Here is a 20,747-nt window from a genome sequence, read left to right as displayed (position 1 = left end):
CATGGCTATTGGCAACGGTCGAGATGACCGGTCGGTCTCACCCAGCGAGCTTCTCACATCTCTGAAAACAAGCAAATTTCCAAACAGGTGTTATTTGGATAAACCTGAAAAAATATTCAAACTTAACAAAGTGACATATTAACAGCTTTTAGCCTGGCTCAAAATCTCCAATATGTTTCTGTCCGCCATTTCAAAAATGACTGGTTGTTGTGACCGTTCAAGCGCTTTGCATTGTGGGATACAGTAGGCAGACTGGTCGGATGCATACTGGAGATTTTTACAAAACAACATGACATCCGGGTATTTTTTGCATACTGCAGATTTTGCTTTTGTTTGCATACTACATGCTACATTTTGGCCACATCAGTACGTTCTGCCAGTATAGTGGGTGGTTTCAGATGCAGCCTTTGTCTTCTGTCTGTTCTGTGTGTTCTATGTGTTCTCTATGGTGTTCTTTGTTCTGTATGGTGTTCTGTATGTTCTATGTGTTCTGTATGTTCTATGTGTTCTGTATGTTCTATGTGTTCTGTGTGGTTCAGCTTCAGGTCTGAGGAGATAACGTGAGTTTGATTTTTCATAGCAGGTTTTTCTTTATTCAGGGACAGTGAGAGATAATCAGTTAATGCACTTTACATGTTTCCTTTCAGCGCTGTGTGTGTGTGCGTGCATGCGTGTGTGTGTGTTAATAATTAAAGTGAGCAGCTGCTGAAAACACTCTGCAGGAAGAAGAAGAGAATATGTTCTCTTCACCTGTTCTTTATTCACATTTGGAATAAAATAAAAATGTTAAATCTTCCCAGTTTTTTGAGTTTTGGTCCTGACTGACTCGTGACAGTTGTGATAAATTAAATCTGTCTGTGGATGTTTCTGATTAATCATCAGAGCAGAATCATCTATATGATAATGTCAGATTCATCTCACACCTATGAGATGTGTATTAAAGTTTAAATAACCCGGCTGCACCTCTGTCACCTGTGTGTTATAAGAACATTCTTCCTCTTCTTTCTCTGCGTGTTTGGATCTTAAAACCAGTTTCACTGAAGTAGATCACTTTCAGATGAAATATAATATTTGTTGCTGCCATGAGTTTGAGTCTGAAAGTCAAGTGAAGCTTAATGTTTTTATTGGACAGAACAACAGCACTTCCTCTGTGGACTTTGGGTTCCTTTATATGTACAAACATCAACACATTTCAGTACTGATCAATACTTAATCAATACATGAACATGTTCAGAGGCAGAGCGGTTTGATTTACATTTGGTTTTGTTTTTTAATATAGATTACAGATGTGATAACATAACTGCCTCTCTGTCAGTCAGGTTGTTTTCTTGCTAGTGGAACTTTGAGTTGAGATGATGATGTCATCAACAACAAATGATCATCCACTTGTTGGACTCATCTGTCTGTCTCTCTGTCCTACAGGAAGTGCAGGTACCAGTGTTTTGTTCAATGAGAACGGAGACGCGCCCGGACGCTACGACATCTTCCAGTTCCAGATGACCAATCACAGCCACCCTGGTTACCATGTCATTGGCCAGTGGACCAATAACCTGCGACTCAACGTATGACTCTGATTGGCCCAAACATGTGACAGTGTTTAGATTTATATGTTTCTCTCCACCTTTCTGTCTGTCTCTCACCTGTCTGTCTGTCTGTCTGTCTGTCTCTCAGCTGGAGGAGATGCAGTGGTCCGGAGGAGATAAAACAGTTCCTAAGTCCATCTGTAGTTTTCCGTGTCAACCAGGAGAGAGGAAGAAGATGGTGAAGGGTGTTCCGTGTTGCTGGCACTGTGAGGTAAACTGTCACGTATGATCATCATATGTCACATTTAGAACATGTTTTAATCTACTGTCACCCACACTCACACACCTGTCTGTGTGTCTGACCCGTCTGCAGCTCTGTGACGGGTATCAGTACCAGCTGGATGAGTTTAACTGTGAGACCTGTCCATCAGACATGCGCCCCGTTCCAAACAGAACCGCCTGTCGTCCGACTCCAATCATCAAACTGGAGTGGAACTCCCCCTGGGCTCTAGTGCCCGCCTCCCTGGCCATGCTCGGTATCTTAGCGACCAGTGGCGTGGTGATCACCTTCATCCGTTTTAATGACACGCCCATCGTGAGAGCGTCAGGAAGAGAACTCAGCTATGTACTACTGACAGGTAAACACTACTGACAGGTAAACACTACTGACAGGTAAACAGTTCTGACAGGTAAATACTACTGACAGGTAAACACTTCTGACAGGTAAACACTACTGACAGGTAAATACTACTGACAGGTAAACACTACTGACAGGTAAACACTACTGACAGGTAAATACTACTGACAGGTAAACACTACTGACAGGTAAACACTACTGACACGTAAACAGTTCTGACAGGTAAATACTACTGACAGGTAAACACTACTGACAGGTAAACACTACTGACAGGTAAATACTACTGACAGGTAAATACTACTGACAGGTAAACACTACTGACAGGTAAACACTACTGACAGGTAAATACTAGTGAAAGGTAAACACTACTGACAGGTAAACACTAGTGACAGGTAAATACTAGTGAAAGGTAAACACTACTGACAGGTAAACACTACTGACAGGTAAACACTACTTGACAGGTAAATACTAGTGACAGGTAAACACTACTGACAGGTAAATACTACTGACAGGTAAATACTACTGGCAGGTAAATACTACTGGCAGGTAAACGCTACTGACAGGTAAATACTACTGACAGGTAAACACTACTGACAGGTAAATACTAGTGAAAGGTAAACACTACTGACAGGTAAATACTAGTGACAGGTAAACACTACTGACAGGTAAATACTAGTGACAGGTAAACACTACTGACAGGTAAACTCTACTGACAGGTAAACACTACTTGACAGGTAAATACTAGTGACAGGTAAACACTACTGACAGGTAAACTCTACTGACAGGTAAACACTATTGACAGGTAAATACTAGTGACAGCTAAACACTACTGACAGATGAATACTAGTGACAGCTAAACACTACTGACAGGTAAATACTACTGACAGCTAAACACTACTGACAGGTAAACACTACTGAAAGGTAAATACTAGTGACAGCTAAACACTACTGACAGGTAAACACTACTGACAGGTAAACTCTACTAATAAAAACTTAATATTTTACGATGAAAGAGGTTTTTTTTCACACACAGATATAAACATCTTTTTCTTCTAGAGCTGACAGCACTTTCCTGATGACAGAAGTGATGTCATCAGCAGTGTGGATGATGTCATCTGCCTCTCTGTCCTCTTGCAGGTATCTTTCTTATCTACTTGATCACCTTCCTGATGATCGCGGAGCCAGGTACGGTGGCTTGTGCGTTCCGGCGCCTCCTGCTGGGCCTTGGCATGGCCATCACCTACTCCGCCATGTTAACCAAAACCAACCGCATCTACCGCATCTTCGAACAAGGCAAGAGGTCAGTGACACCGCCCAAATTCATCAGTCCCACCTCCCAGTTGGCCATCACCTTTGTCCTCATCTCTGTCCAGGTGAGAACACAGCTGTTACACCGCTTCCTGTTTCTGTTTTACCAGTTTGTCACATGATTCAGTGTGCATGTGTGTGTGTGTGTATGTGTGTGTGTGTCAGGTCCTCGGTGTGTTTGTGTGGTTTGCTGTCGTCCCGCCTCACACCATCATTGACTACGAGGAGCTCCGCCCCCCGAACCCTGACCTGGCCAGAGGAATCCTGAAGTGTGACATGTCCGACCTGTCAATCATCTGCTGCCTCAGCTACAGCATCGTGCTCATGGTAACCTATTGATCTGGTATTGATTTGATGATCTGATGTCACATTGATCTTTGACAGAGAATATAGATCGATGGGTATGAGTTGTTGTAGAAGGCTGCGCTCTCTGTGTTGCTAGGTAACCTGCATCGTTTCTGTTGCTAGGTAACATGCACAGTGTACGCAGTGAAAAGTCGTGGTGTCCCGGAGACGTTTAATGAAGCGAAGCCAATTGGCTTCACCATGTACACCACCTGCATCGTCTGGCTCGCCTTTGTACCGATCTTCTTTGGTACTGCCCAGTCCACTGAGAAGGTAAGAGGCGAATGTCGGTCACTTGGTGGGACGCTGAGGTCACATGAGGGTTGTTAGTCCACCTGGCTGTCATGTGACAGCAGTGATGGAAGAAGTATTCAGATCTCCAGAACTGCTCGTAGACTCATCGCCCCGATAATTTCAAACATGTTGGATATTCAGGAGTTAAAATTTGGATGATTACATCACTACTTTCCAAGCGGGACCACAATAGCCAATGAGAGAGAACTGACGGTGTTGCCAAGCAACAGTAAACATTCTAGCCTTTGAGGCTTACATTAGTTAGCATACTATTGTTGACAGATATTAAGACTGACAGTTAAAATCTCACCTCCAGTTCTCACTGAGGAACAGACAACCCGTGTGCATCTCCCGGTTGGGATTTTAAAACTCCTGTAGTCTGAGCCTGGCTTTAAAGTACCATCAAAGCAATGTAAATATACTCCATTACAAGTAAAAGTTGTGTATGAAAAATCCTCCTACAGTAAAAGAACATATGAGCTGATGTAGTTAAAGTATTGCAGTAAAAGTAGTGGTTTGGTTCCTCTGACTGATATATTATTATATATGACATCATTAGATTGTTAATAGTGAAGCATCAGTGTTAGAGCAGCATGTTACTGTTGTAGCTGCTGGAGGTGGAGCTAGTTTCAACTACTTTATATACAGTTAGCTAATTATAGCTTTATATACAGTTAGTTGGGCCCCTCCAAAGGGTCAGCAGATAAATCTGAGGGGTCGTGAGATGATTAATGGGAGAGGAAAGAAGAAAAAACAAAGTTCTGATACACAAATCTGTTTTCAGTTTTTGGACTTTTTCTCTAATCTTTGATTTTTGGTGAAATATTGGATCAGAGCTCCAGAATGAACCTGGTGGTGAGATTGTTTTGTCAGGTGAAAAGCTGCTTTTGGTTTTTCTGGTTCAGTTTGAGTTCAGGAGTGACGAGTCCTTAATGGAGTTGGGAGAGAGCGAGAGCAGAATTAGAGAGGAACAGCTGGATTATGCAGATTATAAACCAACACAGGGCATAATTATAGAACAATAACTGTTAAAACCAAAGTTACAACCGGATAAAAGGAAACGATGAAAGCCACAAATAACATGAAGGAAACAGCAGCGTCAGTTAGAAAAGATTTATCTGAAAGCTGAGCGGAAACATAAAAAGAAGAAAGCCGCTTTCAGATTTGGCAGTGCGAGCTGCTTCTTCTGTTTCTCCTCTTTGAGGCTGAATACAGCGGATTTAAATCTGCTTCTGTTTCCCAGAAAAATACCTGCAGAAACCTGGAATTTGCAGAATTAGTTGTTTTGTGTTTGAGGAGTCTGCATCTTTCTTCAAACCTCATCAACACAACCTGAGCTAACACCACACTGTCACTCTTTACTCTGTCATCAAACTGTTTGATGCTGCAGCTCCTCCTGATGTGATATTTCATTTTGTTGATTTAACACATTCATTTTTGTGTGGGTTTATTTGGGGGATTAACTCATCACTGCTCAGATTCTGTAGGAGCTCCTGTCGAACAGCAGAACCTTCTCCACCAAACCTTCCTGTATAACCGTTCGCTATAAACAGACAGTTCCTTCATCCTTCGAAGTGTCTCTGACTGAAATTTCATTTATGATGAAATCCAGGAAATCCTGGGAGAAGAGTGAGATATTTGTGGGAAGTAATATTTAAAATTAGCGCTGAAATAACAGGAAATCCTTTAACCCTGGTCTTGCTTTGTCCTCGTCTGTCCTCCTGTCTCTCTGCGATAACATTCAATCCTTGCCTCATTTCTCCTCTTCAGTTCAGGAGCGTCGGATATTGGATGGAGAAGAAAATAAAGGAAGCTGCTTTCTTTTTGTTGTCTGTTTTTATCTGAGAACAACAGAACAAAAAGCAGAGTGTGTGTGTATCTGTATGTGTGTGTGTCTGACGGAATTAACAAACAACTATGAGGTCTGTAGGAGGTCTCTATTGTCTACTGGCTTAACACACACACACACACACAAACACACACACAAATCTCTACAATAAAGAAACACATTGAACCAGGAAGGCTGTGTGTGTGTGTGTGTGTGTGTGTGTGTGTTGTACATATATTTGTACAGTCAGGTGACACATTGAAGTGTAGAAACAGTTCCGTACAGATCCTCAGGTTCAATGTGAATCACACTCGTCACACAACTCCGCCAAGGTAATGTGGCCCATTAGGAGGTTCTATGGGTCCTTTCCATAATCCTAGTTTTCACTGAGGAGGTTCTAGAGGTCCTTTAGGTGATTCTTGTGGTCAATGAGGAGGTGTTAGGGGTTGTGTTTGTGATTCTTGTTGTCACTGAAAAGGTTCTTGAGATCTGTTTGTAGTGGTTCTGTAGGTGGTTGGTTTTAGAGACCTTTTCAGTAGTGTAGTTCTTGTAGTCATCAAAAGGGTTCTAGGGATCCTTCAGGTGGTTCTTGTGGTCCATGAGGAGGTTCTAGGGGTTCTTTGAATGTTTTTTGTGGTCAATGAGAAGGTATTGGGGGTCCTGTTGGTGATTCTTGTTGTTATTGAAAAGATTCTTGAGATTTGTTTGTGGTGGTTCTGTACATGGTTCTAGAGACAATTTTGGCAGTTCTTGTAGTCATTAAGAAGGTTCTAGGGGTCCTTTGCGTGGTTCTTGTGGTCACTCTAAAGGCTCTTGAGATCGATTTGTGGTGATTCTGTAAGTAGTTCTAGAGATTCTTTCAGCAGTTCTTGTAGTCATCAAGAAGGAAGGTTCTAGGGGTTCTTTAGGTGGCTCTCTTGTGGTCCATGAGGAGTTTCTAGGAGTCCTTTTGGGATTTTTTTCTGGTCAATGAGGAGGTGTTGGGGTTCCTATCAGTGATTCTTGTTGACATTGAAATGGTTCTTAAGATTTATCTGTGGTGGTTCTAGAGACAATTTCGACAGTTCTTGTAGTCATTAAGAAGGTTCTAGGGGTTCTTTAGGTGGTTCTTGTGGTCCATGAGGAGTTTCTAGGGGTGGTTCTTGTGGTCATAAAAGTGTTTCAAGAAGTCTGCTTGTGGTGGTCCTTTAGGAAATTCCAGTATCCTTTATGGAGGGTCAAAGGCTCCTTCAGCTCCCTCAACTAGTCCGTAAGGAAGTTGTAGTAGGCACTGAGGAGGTTCTTTGGGTCCTATAGATGTTTTTTTGTGATAATCGAGGTTCTCAGGCTCATGTAGGTGGTTTAGCGGTTCTTTAGGATGTTCTTGAGGTCACTTTGGAAGTTTGTTGGGCCCTGTAAGTGGTTGTAGTATTTTTTTATATGTCATCTAGGGTTTGGTACCGTTAACATTTGAACCGATACCAGTATTGTTACCTGGAATTCGGTAGCCAACAGTACCTTTTTTTGGTACTTTACACTCTTTTTGTGGAAGGTAAATAAACAATAATAAATTATGTGGGTCTAGTGGTCATTGAAGAGATTTTTGAGGCTCTCTAGGTGGTTCTAGAAGTCTTCTAGGAGATGTCTGTGGTGATTTATGAGGTTGTAGTGGTTCTTGAATTCATTGAGGAGACTGTAAAGGTCCTTTAGGAGGTTCTTGTAATCAATGAGGGGGTTCTCATGGTTCCTCGTGTGCTTCAGTGGTCCTTTCTAGTAGCCTTTGTGAAAATTCAAGGGGTTCTTTAGGTGGTTCAACCTTTCCTTAAGGAGGTTATATTAGTCACAGAGGAGGTTTGGGATGTATGTAGATGGTTCTCATGATCATTAAGAGGGTTCTGCAGTTCCTGCAGGTGGTTAGACTCACTGACTGTGTCCATATCTCTGTTTGTTTGTCTGTCTCTCTGTCTCTACAGCTGTTTATCCAGACAGCCACTCTGACTGTGTCCATGTCTCTCAGTGCGTCCGTCTCTCTCGGGATGCTCTACATGCCGAAGGTTTATGTCATCATTTTCCACCCTGAGCAGAATGTCCAGAAGAGGAAGAGAAGCTTCAAGGTCTGAACACAACTTCACTGTGGTCCCTGTCCTGATGGTTGTTGCTGTGTTGAATGTTCTGATGGTTGCTATGTTGCAGGCGGTTGCCCAGGCTGCTCGGATGTCTCAGAAATCATTAAATGAGAAACAGAATGGAGAGACGAAGATAGAACCTGACAGATCGCAGTAATACTACAACCTGCAGGTATTGAAACTACACATTCTGACAACACAGATCAAGTTAAACTGTAAATTTCAGCCTCACAACATTTCACATGTGAACACAGATGGGAATCACCATCAGTGTCTTGCTCAAAGGCTCCTTTGCAGAGTTCGATGGTTGTTTTTTTTTAAGGTGAGAAATTAAACATTTATATGGTGAATATGTGGTAGATTTGTCAAAGTAATGTTTACTGTAGAATTATCTGATGATGTTTTGGGAGAAATGAGAAGCTGCTACCTGGAACAGAGCTTTCAGTCAGGGTCCATGGTCATCCTGGGGAGCTCTTTGTTTAAAACTGAAGACAGAATAACTTTCGAAAGATAAAGTTGACTTGTCTGAAGGTGATGTGCATGTTTTTATTGTGCAGTTTAACAACAGTGATATGACGATAAACAACCTGATAGGAACAGTTGTCACCACACAATAAACACTTACAGATATACTCAGGTCAATTTATTAAAGAACACATTTAAAAATAACAAAGTGACATCAGCGTTTGTAGGGACAGCAAACAAAATGATCTTTCAATATGTCTATTGTAGTCTCCTAAATATCAGCATAGATGGAAGTGAATGAAAATTGATAAAACATTTTTAACAGTAGGAACAAATATGTGGGTAATGCTTTATTTTACAGGTAGGTTTACAGGTCTGAGTAATTTGCAAGTAATTTTACAGAGAGGGTGGTGCAATTTTGTACAAATTATAAGAAAACATAGAGAAAAAGTGTTATGTTGTTTTAGTTTAGCTCTCAGTCTGTAGTCTGTAAACTACATATTATCAGGCTTTTAATTAGAAACTCCATTGAGGACATTTCCTGTATACTACTGAATTACATAACCTTTTCAAAGAAATGTCCTAAGAATTAACAGTAACAGCAGCTACTTTCAGGAAATTACTGAAAAAACTTAATATGATAATACTGTATATCATCTGACACACAAAACTACACACTTAAAACTAAGTATTTTCAGTTTGAGTCACAAGTATGAACCCAAATATAATGAGGGGTACTTACCAACAACACTTTTTTCAGTTTTTTCTTATAATTTGTACCAAATTGCACCACCTTTTCTGTAAAATGTCCTAAAAAAATAACCAAATTATTCAAAAGATGTCCAGAAAATCAGTATAAAATTAAGGGACCTGTAAAATAAAGCGTTACATGTGACTGAGAACGTTGGGTCAGTTAGCTTGTGATTTCCTGCTGTGAGTCGCTTGATACATACGACCCTTGGTATCTCTTCCCGGCACTGCAGGAGAGAAAAGACTGAAGGTGTGAAAAAGATCAAAGCATGTAATATGTCAAATTAGGTTTTATTGTAACTATACATCACAGTGAGTGTGACAGGTGCACAGGTGTGTGAAACACCTGAGTCTAGCTGAGCTGTTATTATGTGTCATTAGTTACAAACTGATCACGTTCTCAGTTTGAACTCTCAGTAATATGAGTTAGAGGCTGCTGTACTCTGAGACAGCCCATCTATCTTACTGAGTGAATAAAATAATAATAATTATAATAATATCTTTATTTACATAGCACTTATCAAAACAAAGTTTCAAAGTGCGTCACACAGAATCACATAAAAACACAGCAATAAAGGAATAAAACTGCTAAATGAATGACATAAAAAAGCCAGACTGACAATAACACAGAATAAAACTAGCATCAAGTAAAGATTCAAAATGTGTCTTTCTTCTTCTCTTCTCCACTGAATAATTGACATACAAGGGGGCGGGGTTTATTTCCTGATATGGTGGGTGGGCGGGGCTAACGTGTGGCGAACAGGATGGAGATGATTCCTGACGTGTGGAAGCTGCAGCAGATATTTGTGGAGAAGCTTCTGAATATTTCAGCTGGTTGTTAAAGATTCATGCTGCTGCTAACAGCTGTGCTCTGTGCTCAGGAGCAAGGCACTAACGCTGCAGGCTGTCGGTTCTATTCCCTGTAGAATAAAAAACTGTCAGACTGAGAGAGGAGCTCGCAGCCACTCAGTGATCATTTCTTCTTCTTCTGTTCTGTCAGTCCTCAGTGGGAACATGCTGCCTCGCTCTACAGGGAATACAACCATCAACCACATCATCATTATTACATCACACACATCAGTGTGGAAGTAATCCTGAGACAGAGCGGAGGAGAGAGGATGTTAACACCTCCAATGATTTCCAATATCCTGTTCAATCAGATAGGAAACAGCTGTTTTCTCTGCGTGTCACATGACTCGTCTCAGATTCACGCATGAATAATTCACGTGAAGATTCGCTGACCTCAACACGTCAAAGAATAACTGACAGTCTTTGTCTCCAACATTAATCTAAGATTTAGTTTGGAGCCTTTTTGCTGATAGCTGTCAGATTAATATATTCAGTTCACCTGAAATATTGAGATGACAGGTGTTGTGATCAACAGCTGCTGATCAGGTTCCCATTGAGCAAGGCACTGAAGCTCCTTCTGTGAAGACACACTGATGTTCTTATTCTCCTTTCTCAGGAAGCAGTTTGACCAATCCCCGTGCAGAGCCTGATGACAGTCATCATCATCATCATCATCATCATGAAGATCACATGGTTCACCCCCAATCCCCCCTTACACACACACACACACACACACACACACACACACACACACACACACACACAGAAACAACATCTCCAACAATAAAACTATCCTCTGGGCTTTCATTGTGAATTTTTTTGTGGTTCTGTTCTGATGACATCAAAGTGTTGTAGACGTGCACATCCAATAAACTTCAAACAGGTGCCGGACCAAAGAAGCAATGTACAAAAAGAAAGATGAAAGTCCGCACACTGTAGCTCCCTTCGATGCAGTTTAATGAGACATCCACTCTGTTTTGATGGTAGACAGGAAGTCCAGGAGGAGGAGGAGGTGTCGTTGATACATGAAGTCACTTCCTGTTAGATCAGATGAATCTGTTGATAGTGTGAAGCTCGGACATTCACACCTTCAGTGATGTAACAAACAAAAAAGACAAAGAAAACCTTTTTCTTCCTGGTTGCCACGGTGACAAAGTGTTCAAAGTTGAGTCGTTCTTGGTAAAATATTGAACAGTTCAGGATAAATACTCGTCACATGGAATGAAGATGCAGCTCATTCATGCATGACGACACTTGTGCTGTTAGCTACTTCAGCTAGCCGGAGCTGTTTCATGAGCCGATGGGAACGTTTTATGAATGAAAAAGATTTTTTGTTATAAATGAACCTAACAAATATCTTGTCTGACTTTCAAACTGAAGAAACTGAAGGTGAAACATGTTTAAAGGGGACATATTATGCTTTTCTGTGGTTTACTGTTATTTATATCCTGTTATGATGTCGGATGTTAAACATGGTCAAAGTTCTAAAACTTGAGGTGAACGTACTGTATGTAGAAATGCTGCCTGCAAGTCAAAAGTCAGGGCTTCAACCTGAATTAAATGCTTCGTTGCTACGATTTTTTTTTTTTACCTTGATGTCGAGCTGACCTCGACTCATTGTGCATGCCCATAAACAGCCGTCCGTTCTGTAGCCTCGGTTGCTAAAGTTGTTGCTAAGGTTTTTCCATGTGTTGTTTGTCCACTCACATATTTCAGATCTGATTTCGGGTCGAACATGTACGGATGTATTTGAGAAGTTGACATTTCGAATAAAGAACGAGAAAAAGTAGTGAAATCCTGCTACTATAGTTTGTTTTATGGTTTGTTGACGTAGCCTCCTGAGTGGCTGGAAGTCAGCTGTGATACAGCCTCTGGAAGCTGACCAATCAGAACAGAGTGGGCTGATCAGGAGGCGGGTCTTAAAGAGACAGGAGCTAAAACTGCCTGTTTCAGACAGAGGCTGAACTGAGGGGCTGCATAAAGTTTTTAACTGTGAATCATGCAATATATTCCAGTAGAGCCCCAGAATATAAATATAAATCTGGAAATGTGCAGAATATGTGTCAAACACAGAAGAGGTTTTATTATGAAAAGACGTCAAACTGGTCCAACAGCCCAGTTTGTAGGACACCGTGAGGATGTTGGATGCAGGTTCTCCATCATCCTCCATCTTCAGAAGACTGTTGGAGAGAAACCTTGTGAAGGTCTCTGAGACTGACATGGACGCCTGAGAGACCAGGACACAGACTCACCTGGAGGGACAGGTGAACCAACAGGAAACAAAAACCCTTTAATAAACAAACATTCAAGTATCCATCACAACAGGAAACAGCTGTAAACAATAGTTACCTTTATAATCAAGCTCATGTGACTCAGCTCTACAGTGGCCAACAGTCAGGTGTGAGCTGAGCCATGTCAGCTACCTGGGCAGAGAAGCTGCGACACAATTGGTCGGACAGGTTCAGAGTAAATCACCTGTTTTATAATCCTCCCCATCACTGAACAGGTGTTACCTGCTGCTGGATGTGTGTCAGGAATCTGTTGCTGTGGCTGAGTTGTTGTCAGGGTGTTAATCAGCAGCTTTTTGAGTGTTTACAGGTGTGTCTGCAGCTTTCAATGAAGGTGATCTCTCCAGCTTCAGTCAGTAAGAGTCAAAACAGATTTATTTACTATTTCACTCCTGTAATATCATCAACTCCCCCTGCAGCCACAAAAAGGCTTCATACTACTTTTTACAGAACACCTGGAAACACACACTGAGGTGGAAAATCACTGCAGTGTTTTTAAGGTGTAACTGGGTAACGAATAAACACAATTAAAGCCAGTTGGTTGCTAGGGTGTTGCTAGGTAGTTGCTATGGAGTTCATGGTGGTTGCCAGCGCGTGGTTGGTGACAGTCGCAGTCAGTGCCGCAGTAACTGAAGCACGATGTGTGAAAGTATTTGTGCTGGTGATAGTGGTACTACACTACAGTTGTATTATTACAGTAGTAGTAATACTGCAGCATTAGTAATATTACTGCAGTATTAGTATTATTACGGTAGTAGTAATACTGCAGCATTAGTAGTATTACTGCAGTATTAGTATCATTACAGTAGTGAAATTACTGCAGTATTAGTATTATTACGGTAGTGGTATTACTGCAGTAGTATTATTACAGTAGTAGTAATACCGCAGCATTAGTAGTATTACTGCAGTATTAGTATTATTACAGTAGTGAAATTACTGCAGTATTAGTATTATTACAGTAGTGGTATTACTGCAGTAGTATTATTACAGTAGTGGTAATACTGCAGCATTAGTAGTATTACTGCAGTGTTATTACAGTAGTACTAGTCAAGTCAGTTTTATTTGTATAGCCCAATATCACAAATCACAAATTAGCCTCAGAAGGCTTTACAGTCTGTACAGAAACACAACATCCTCTGTTCCGAGACCTTTGATTCTAATAAGGAAAAAACTCGGAAAAACGGGGAATAAAATGGAAGAAAGAGCAACAGAGGAGGATTCTCTCCCAGGACGGACAGACGTTCAATAAATGTACAGAACAGAACACAAATAACAGAATACAGCAATGAACAGGATATAACAAAATTATACAGACTTATAATATATATGAAGAATGTGATGAAGAGGATGCTGAGCGGCTTCCAGCAGAAGAGAGTAGGACCCGAGCAACACGACCTCCATCACCATGGAGACCTGGCAGGACGACAAACTACACGTACACACACAGAGGAGACTCACATACACAAGATTATTCACACAGGAGAGAGAGACTACTATTACTGTAGTAGTAATACTGCAGTATTTGTATTATTACTGCAGTAGTTATACTCTCTGAACTTGAAAACCTGAGTTGCAAACTGAACCCACTATTGATTACAGCTGATTGTGTTCTTACAGCGAATTATTGATCATGATGATCAATAAGTGGACAAAACCGGATTTCAAGTTTAAAGATGTCCAAATTTATATTTGAGGGACAGTCATGTTACCATGGTAACCGCACTCCAGATCAAAGGCTGGACCGAAGCTACGAATAGATTGGATGACTCCGCAACGAAAGTGCAACCAACCAATCAGATCGCAGGGTCTCACACAGGAACCAATCACAGCTCTGCGTCAGTGTGTGTGTGTTGATCTTTATTTCAGAAACTTTTAAACTAAACTTCCTGCTGTGTGCTGCTTTAAACCACCTCATTCATTCATTCATTCATTCATTCACTGAGGGTGAAGCTTCTGCTCTTCTGCTTCAGTCTCATTCAGACACCATAAATATTTCAGGCAGTGGAGAAAATGAACCGATGGGACTCTTCTGAGCTGCATCACTGCTTTTTTTCTGTCATCTCCTCATTTAAAAGAGAAAAAAGATGTGTTTTTCTTTACTGTTAGACAAAACAAGACTATGAAAAGATAAGATATGATATCATAAGATGAGAGGAAGATAATCTTCATCGTCCCCTCAGGGAGATTTTTCTTGGGCTCGGCATCACAGACAACCTCACAATCATTCCTATAAAATAATACATTTAAGAAAAAAAATGAAAAGAAACACACATACAACCAAATACGTTGTGTGATCATTTGATCATGTGACTCTAGAACGACACATTTCTAATCTGGCGCCTCTATCAGCAGTAATCAGCAGGACGACGTCATTTATCTGCTTTCCAAAACAGTTACTGTTAAAAATAATGATATTTTCTGATGTAACAACGCTGTGGTTCAGGTCTGGTTGGGTTTTAGGGAAAGATCATAGTTTGGGGTAAATGATCACTTTGTGAAGGTTAATGAAACATAGTTACTATTTCCTTAAAGTCCCCCTTTTACTCAGAAAATGTTTTTCTTCTTGTTGTTAGGTGGAACAGAACAGATGGACTCAAATGCAGGTGACAGTAGGCCAAGTGAGGCTGAAGAATAATTTTTTTTATTTAAGGCTTGTGCAGGCAAAAACAAAAGGTTGGCAGGGTCAAAGCAAAACTGAACAACAGAGAGAGAGAGAGAGCAGAGAAAAAGGATCCAACAAATACTGAACTGAAAGCACAGGACTAAAATACTAACCGAACCAACGAGGAGGTGAGGTGCGGTTGGGGAGACGGGCAGAGAAACTCAAATGAGGGGGAATGAAGAGATGAAACAGGAGAATGAGAAAGAAGCTGATAGGCCGGGCTGATGAAGCTGAATGCAGGGCAGGTGTGGAGGGAAAAACAGGCTGGAGACACAGAATACCAAAAACCAAGAAACACAATGAACCTAAACCATAAAAAAGTTAATAAAATCCCCAAAATAAATAAGAAATAATTTTAAAAAAACACAAAACACCATCAGTTAAGAAAAAGACGTGAAGAAGAAATTTAAAACAGGATGCTTGATATTAAACAGTAGAAGAAGAAGATTCAAGATTCATTTATTATCAGACTGTAGTTTGTAGTCCCTTAATGCTACTCACAAAAACAGAAATTATATGAACGGATTAATAAATAATAAGTCATAAAAATAGAATGTTTTTTTTTATGTTGTAGTGCAGAGGATGACTTGAGGAGGAAAGAAGCTGCTCTGTAGTCTGGCGGTACGACAGTGGATACTTCTGTATCTCTTGTGGCAGGGTGAACAGACTGTGGTTTGGGTGGGTTTTGTCTTTTAGTAAGTGTCCTCTGGGCTCCGTGCAGGCTCCTCGTCTCACTGATATCACTGCTGCTAGGTAAATGGATGCCGATGATGTTCTGGGCGGTCTTTTGCATTTAGATTTGTGATTTTTCCAGTCAGGATACTTTCTATTGCTCCTCTATATAAGTTATAAGTTCACAATTTTGCCTTTTTAAGTTTCCTGAAGAAGTACAGTCATTTCTGAGCTTTTTTTTTTTACTAGGGTGGAGATGAGTGATGTCCATGACAGGTTCTCTGTGATGTTGATACCCAGGAACTTAAAACTGTTCACTTGCTCCACCTCAGCTCCACTGATGTAGACAGGGTGTGTCTTTGCCTCCTTTTCTCTAAAATCAACTCCTTGGTTTTGTTGACATTGAGCAGTAGGTTGTTCTCTGTGCACCATTCTGCAAGATTGATGATGGTGTCATCTGCAAACGTCACAACAGATTTCTCTCCATCGTTCGCTACGTCCCTCAAATTTATCAGCATTGAAAGAACGTGAAACAATCCAAGAGGTGGTAATTTGATTAACCAGCTCTTAAGAAGGGAGGCATTTTTGGATTTATGAATTGAATACTATTGAACCTTATGGACTTTATGAAACACAGGATTTGAGTTTTCGTCTGAGATATGTAAATATTAACTTGTATTTCTCTGCACAGGCTATTTGGACTCTTAGGGAGAGATGAGCCACTAGGTCCCCATTTAGTGATGTAGAGGGACAGCTGTAGGACCTGTAGTCCATTCTGCTGAGGGAATTTTACCCATCCTATTCAGTCAGTTGTTTAAGAGAGCCAATGAAGTTTAATTATATAAAATGGTGTAATTCTTGTAACTTTGTGCAACATTAATAACATCATGTTTTTTGTAATATGTATATTTTCACTTTCGTGCCCTTTGTAAAATGTTCACTTTGAGAAAATGATAATTAGTCATGTGACTCAGATGTATTTATCACACCTGTGAGTACTCAGCAGTTGTACTGAGCGAACCTGAAGAAGCTACAGGCGAAACGCGTCATTTGCTCTAAATAAAGTCACAGTAAAGTCATTACAGTGTACGGTGGTTAATTTTGATTTTCACCTTATATGTTCCTGCGACTGACCAGCACCCGTCTTAAAATACTGGCTGTGCATGAGGAGTTCTGTCCTTTTATATTTCTCTCCATTTTGGGGGTTTACAGCGTGAATAGAAGGGGGCTGAGTTCACGACCCTGGGGGACTCCGGTGTCGAGCGCTTGAGTGGAGGAGGTGAGACCATCAATCTGAACTGTCTGGGGTCTGTTTGTGAGGAAATCCAATATCCAGTTGCAGAGTGTGTTATTCAAGCCCAGAGTGCTAAGTTTTCCAATCAGTGTCATGGGGGAGATTGTATTAAATGCTGAGCTGAAATCAACAAACAGCATTCTGATGTAGGTGTTGTTATTTTCAAGGTGTGTGCAGACTGAGTGGAGGACAGTGGAGACGGCATCCCCTGAGGATCTGTTGGTAACTGGTGAGGGTCCAGACTGTCAGGGATGTCGTCTTTGATGTGCTTGAGAAACATCAGAGTTTGATGATTGTGCGTCCGCAGTTACGCCTACTTGTCTGAATTTATTCTCAAAAGAGGAGACGAGTAGCGACAGGAACCTCTGACTCCTCTCTCTCTGTGTTTGTGCTGCCTGGCTCAGCGGCACGCTGGCAGCTGTGTGTTTGTGTCTGTGAGGAAACATCACATGATTTAACATCTCTGGACACTGTGTGGACGAAAGTATGTGGACAGCCTTTTACTGTGTGGAGCTTTTTTTCCTTCAAATAGACTATAAATAAACTATGCAGATAATGAATGGTTTATTATGAGCATTTATTGATCTGTTAATCAATAAGTTGATCTGGTGTTTCTGCTGAGACAGAGAGGTTAAAGTGAGGAGGAACAATGGAGTCAGTGTTCAGCCGTCCACATACTTTTGTCCATGTGTTGTGTATGTTTAATATATATGTGTGTATTTATACTGTTAATGTGTCGTTACTTCTGTACTTCAAATTAAAAAAAACAATCAGGAGTTTCTGTTAAACTGATGATTAAACATTAATATGTGAGTATGTTCATACGTGTGTCTGTTGAAGCAGCTCAAGGTTCATGTTTCTGTTTCTAATTGAGCTGAAAATCAAACCAGACAATGTTTTATTGATTTTTGTCAGAAGATTCTTTATCAGTTCGTTGTTGATGGGAACATGACACCGGGTCACATGACGTGTGACAGGATGAAACATAGAAAAAAGATACATTAATTGGGGGCTGCAATGAGTAGTCGATGAATCAATTTTTTTAATGGATGTTTGCAGCTTCTCAGAAGTTCTGAAGCTTTTCTGTGTCGTCAGTAAACTGAATGTCTGACTGTAGACACAGAAAAACATCAGTGACTGAAATCTAACCACTCATTTTATCTCTTTAACAAATAAACAATCGATCAATTGATATGAAGCTTATATGAGGTTTCAGCAGTCTGAGTTAGTCATATCAAGTGGATATCTGACACATTTACAGTCTTTTTAGCATCAAATTCCCTCTTTGTGTTTCCTCGGACAGTGTTTCCCTGTTGAGCTGCAGGTGGAAGTATAATAACAAAAAGAGGGACTTTGGCACTAAAAAGACTGTAACGTTGAAAGATATCTACTTGATTTGACTCATTTGGACGCTGAAGCTTCATATTAGCTTCAGATAAACATTTAAATACATTTTTTGCACAGAAGGAGGACTGTGGATTTTGTCCTCCATCACTTATGAAGAGATCTTCTAATGGTCAGTATGAACTCTTGTATCTGTCTGATTGAGTGAATCTGAGTTTCATGACTGAAATGATGTGAAATGTTTCCCTCCTTGAACTGTATATTATATATGTAAAAGTACATATTTGTAAAATGTAAAGAAGATTGTAAGAAGATACGCTTCTTTTGTTCTTTTGTAGGATTAAGATTTAGTGAAGAGTTGTGGAAAATGTATTTGTAATATGAAAAGAGGATAAATTAGAGAATAATAAAGAGTATAAAGACATTGTTTGTCTGCAAAACAGCTTAATTTCCTAATTATACTAACAGATTCTATTACTTTTTTACTGACATATAAACGTGTTCTCTCCGACTCACGTTCTTGTCAATTATTAGCACAAATAATTTAGTATTTTACACTACATATATATATTTATATATATTATTTTTGCTGCTTCACTGAGTTATGAGGAAAAGCAAACATGTGGGTTCATAAAACTGAATATATATTATTTACAGAAATAACTAAAAGTGGAATTCTCCCACACCAATATGAACATTTAAAACTAAATCAGATAAATGAGGTTATATGAAGATGTTTTCACACTGAAAGAGAAAATAAAGCAGCTGCTGCCACCTGCTGGACACACCTGACATCACACATGAACCCCTTATCTCGTGCGCACGAATTAATTAAAACGCGGGAACGAATTATATAATGTAGTAAAACGTGGCCTCGACATTATATATATTTGCCCATGTACCCTTAGGGCCTCCGTAGAGACGAACTTAGGAGACACAGAAAAGTTGCTTGCTTGTCAAAGTAAATTTTCTTCATATCAGGTATAATGACTGTTATGTCAAAGCAAATTTATACAAGTCTAAAAATCTGTATTATACATGTCGGTGATTTGCTAACGTATAAAACCTGTGACTAAAGATTAGCTTGATTGCTTAGCTTGTCTGTTTTTTATGGGGTGAACTGAGTCAGTGGTTCAACTTCAACTTTGAAGAAAAGCTTTCATGCCAAGAACCTACAAGAGAAAAAAACACCTGGAGCTCAACACGAAGAAGAGAAGAAGAGAGCAGCCAATGAAATCAGGGGTGGAAAATCCATCAGATCAGTGGCAAAAGACAGAAGTATTGACAGGTCAACCCTGCGGTGATACATAAAAAAAGAAGGAGGTAAAGGGAGTAAAAACAGCAGGAGCAGAGAAGGAGACCACATGAAGAAGCTGGCTGATCAGTTCCGTGTTCTTACTCTAAAGAAACGCTGTGAACTGACAGAAAGAAACAACATTTCTGTCCCCAAACAACTGGAAAGAGAAGAGTTTAGCAGGTAGGATGTGCAAGAAATTACACGACTCGGTCAGCAAAGGTTAAATTATATTGTGTAATTTAATACTGCGCCTTGATATAATTAATTATTATCTACATTTTAAGGTCGAGAAGAAGAATTTTATCGTCTCTCCTGTCATCAAGCCTGAAGCGACATCTTTGGGAAGGACTTCCAGCTGGCTGACCTTTACATTCAAGGGAAATGATGAGGCATCTTTCCCACTGAGTGATGACTGGAGGAACTGCAATTTCTCCCTGCAACCTGGATGAATATTGAATAATCGTTTTTTTATTGTTCAGCTGTCTGATTTATTCTCACAAGTTCAAAACTTTGTAAACTTAAAAACTCAGATGGTCAGTTTTACCCCCAGATGGTTCAACTCACCACTGACAGGGATCAACTTCCCTCTAAACTGGAGCAAGTTAAACCACAGGAACACTTTTTTTTGGAGAAGTCATATTTTTAGGCCCGTTTGTCATAGATGTATTCTTATCATTTCATTTAATAGGAGACATTCTTAAATAAAGGTAAATGTTTTCATTCTACTTCTCATTTTTCCTAACCTAGAGGACAACGTACCTACTCTCCTCTACCTCAACATTGTCACAAACACAATAAACACATCAGTATTTTAATATCCACGTTCATTTTTATCTGCAGTTTCTTTAAACCTGAAACTTCACACAGACAGAAAATCAGTTTAAACACAAACAGCAGAGTTACGTGTTTTATTCATCATGTGTTTGATTCAGCACATGTGACACAGCAGGATATCAACAGAAACGTTTCACTGTGATGAGTTCATAAGTTCAGATAACACATGTGAAGTTTGGAGAAGAGTTTCAGTCAGGTCTGGATCTCCGGGATGCAGATCAGCTGTTTGGCCCTTCGGGATGCGGATCAGCT

The 20,747-nt window shown here is 40.2% G+C and overlaps 1 protein-coding gene across 1 annotated transcript in view; it reads left to right on the top strand.

The window, feature by feature from the left end:
* Positions 1-11,965, top strand: part of grm6a (glutamate receptor, metabotropic 6a) — a 30,714-nt gene extending 18,749 nt beyond the window's left edge. Inside the window, exons 8-16 of the mRNA XM_067593408.1 lie at positions 1,423-1,562; positions 1,672-1,794; positions 1,897-2,161; positions 3,298-3,533; positions 3,634-3,795; positions 3,937-4,086; positions 7,888-8,028; positions 8,108-8,212; positions 10,721-11,965. Coding sequence (XP_067449509.1) covers positions 1,423-1,562; positions 1,672-1,794; positions 1,897-2,161; positions 3,298-3,533; positions 3,634-3,795; positions 3,937-4,086; positions 7,888-8,028; positions 8,108-8,197 — 1,307 coding nt within the window. The 3' untranslated portion in view covers positions 8,198-8,212; positions 10,721-11,965. The remainder of the gene's footprint in view (positions 1-1,422; positions 1,563-1,671; positions 1,795-1,896; positions 2,162-3,297; positions 3,534-3,633; positions 3,796-3,936; positions 4,087-7,887; positions 8,029-8,107; positions 8,213-10,720) is intronic.
* Positions 11,966-20,747: the final 8,782 nt, after the last annotated feature.

Source organism: Thunnus thynnus, chromosome 6, assembly GCF_963924715.1.
Source record: "Thunnus thynnus chromosome 6, fThuThy2.1, whole genome shotgun sequence".
NCBI lineage: Eukaryota > Metazoa > Chordata > Actinopteri > Scombriformes > Scombridae > Thunnus > Thunnus thynnus.
Note: the sequence above shows the minus strand (reverse complement) of the source record. Positions and strands in the feature narration are given on the sequence as shown.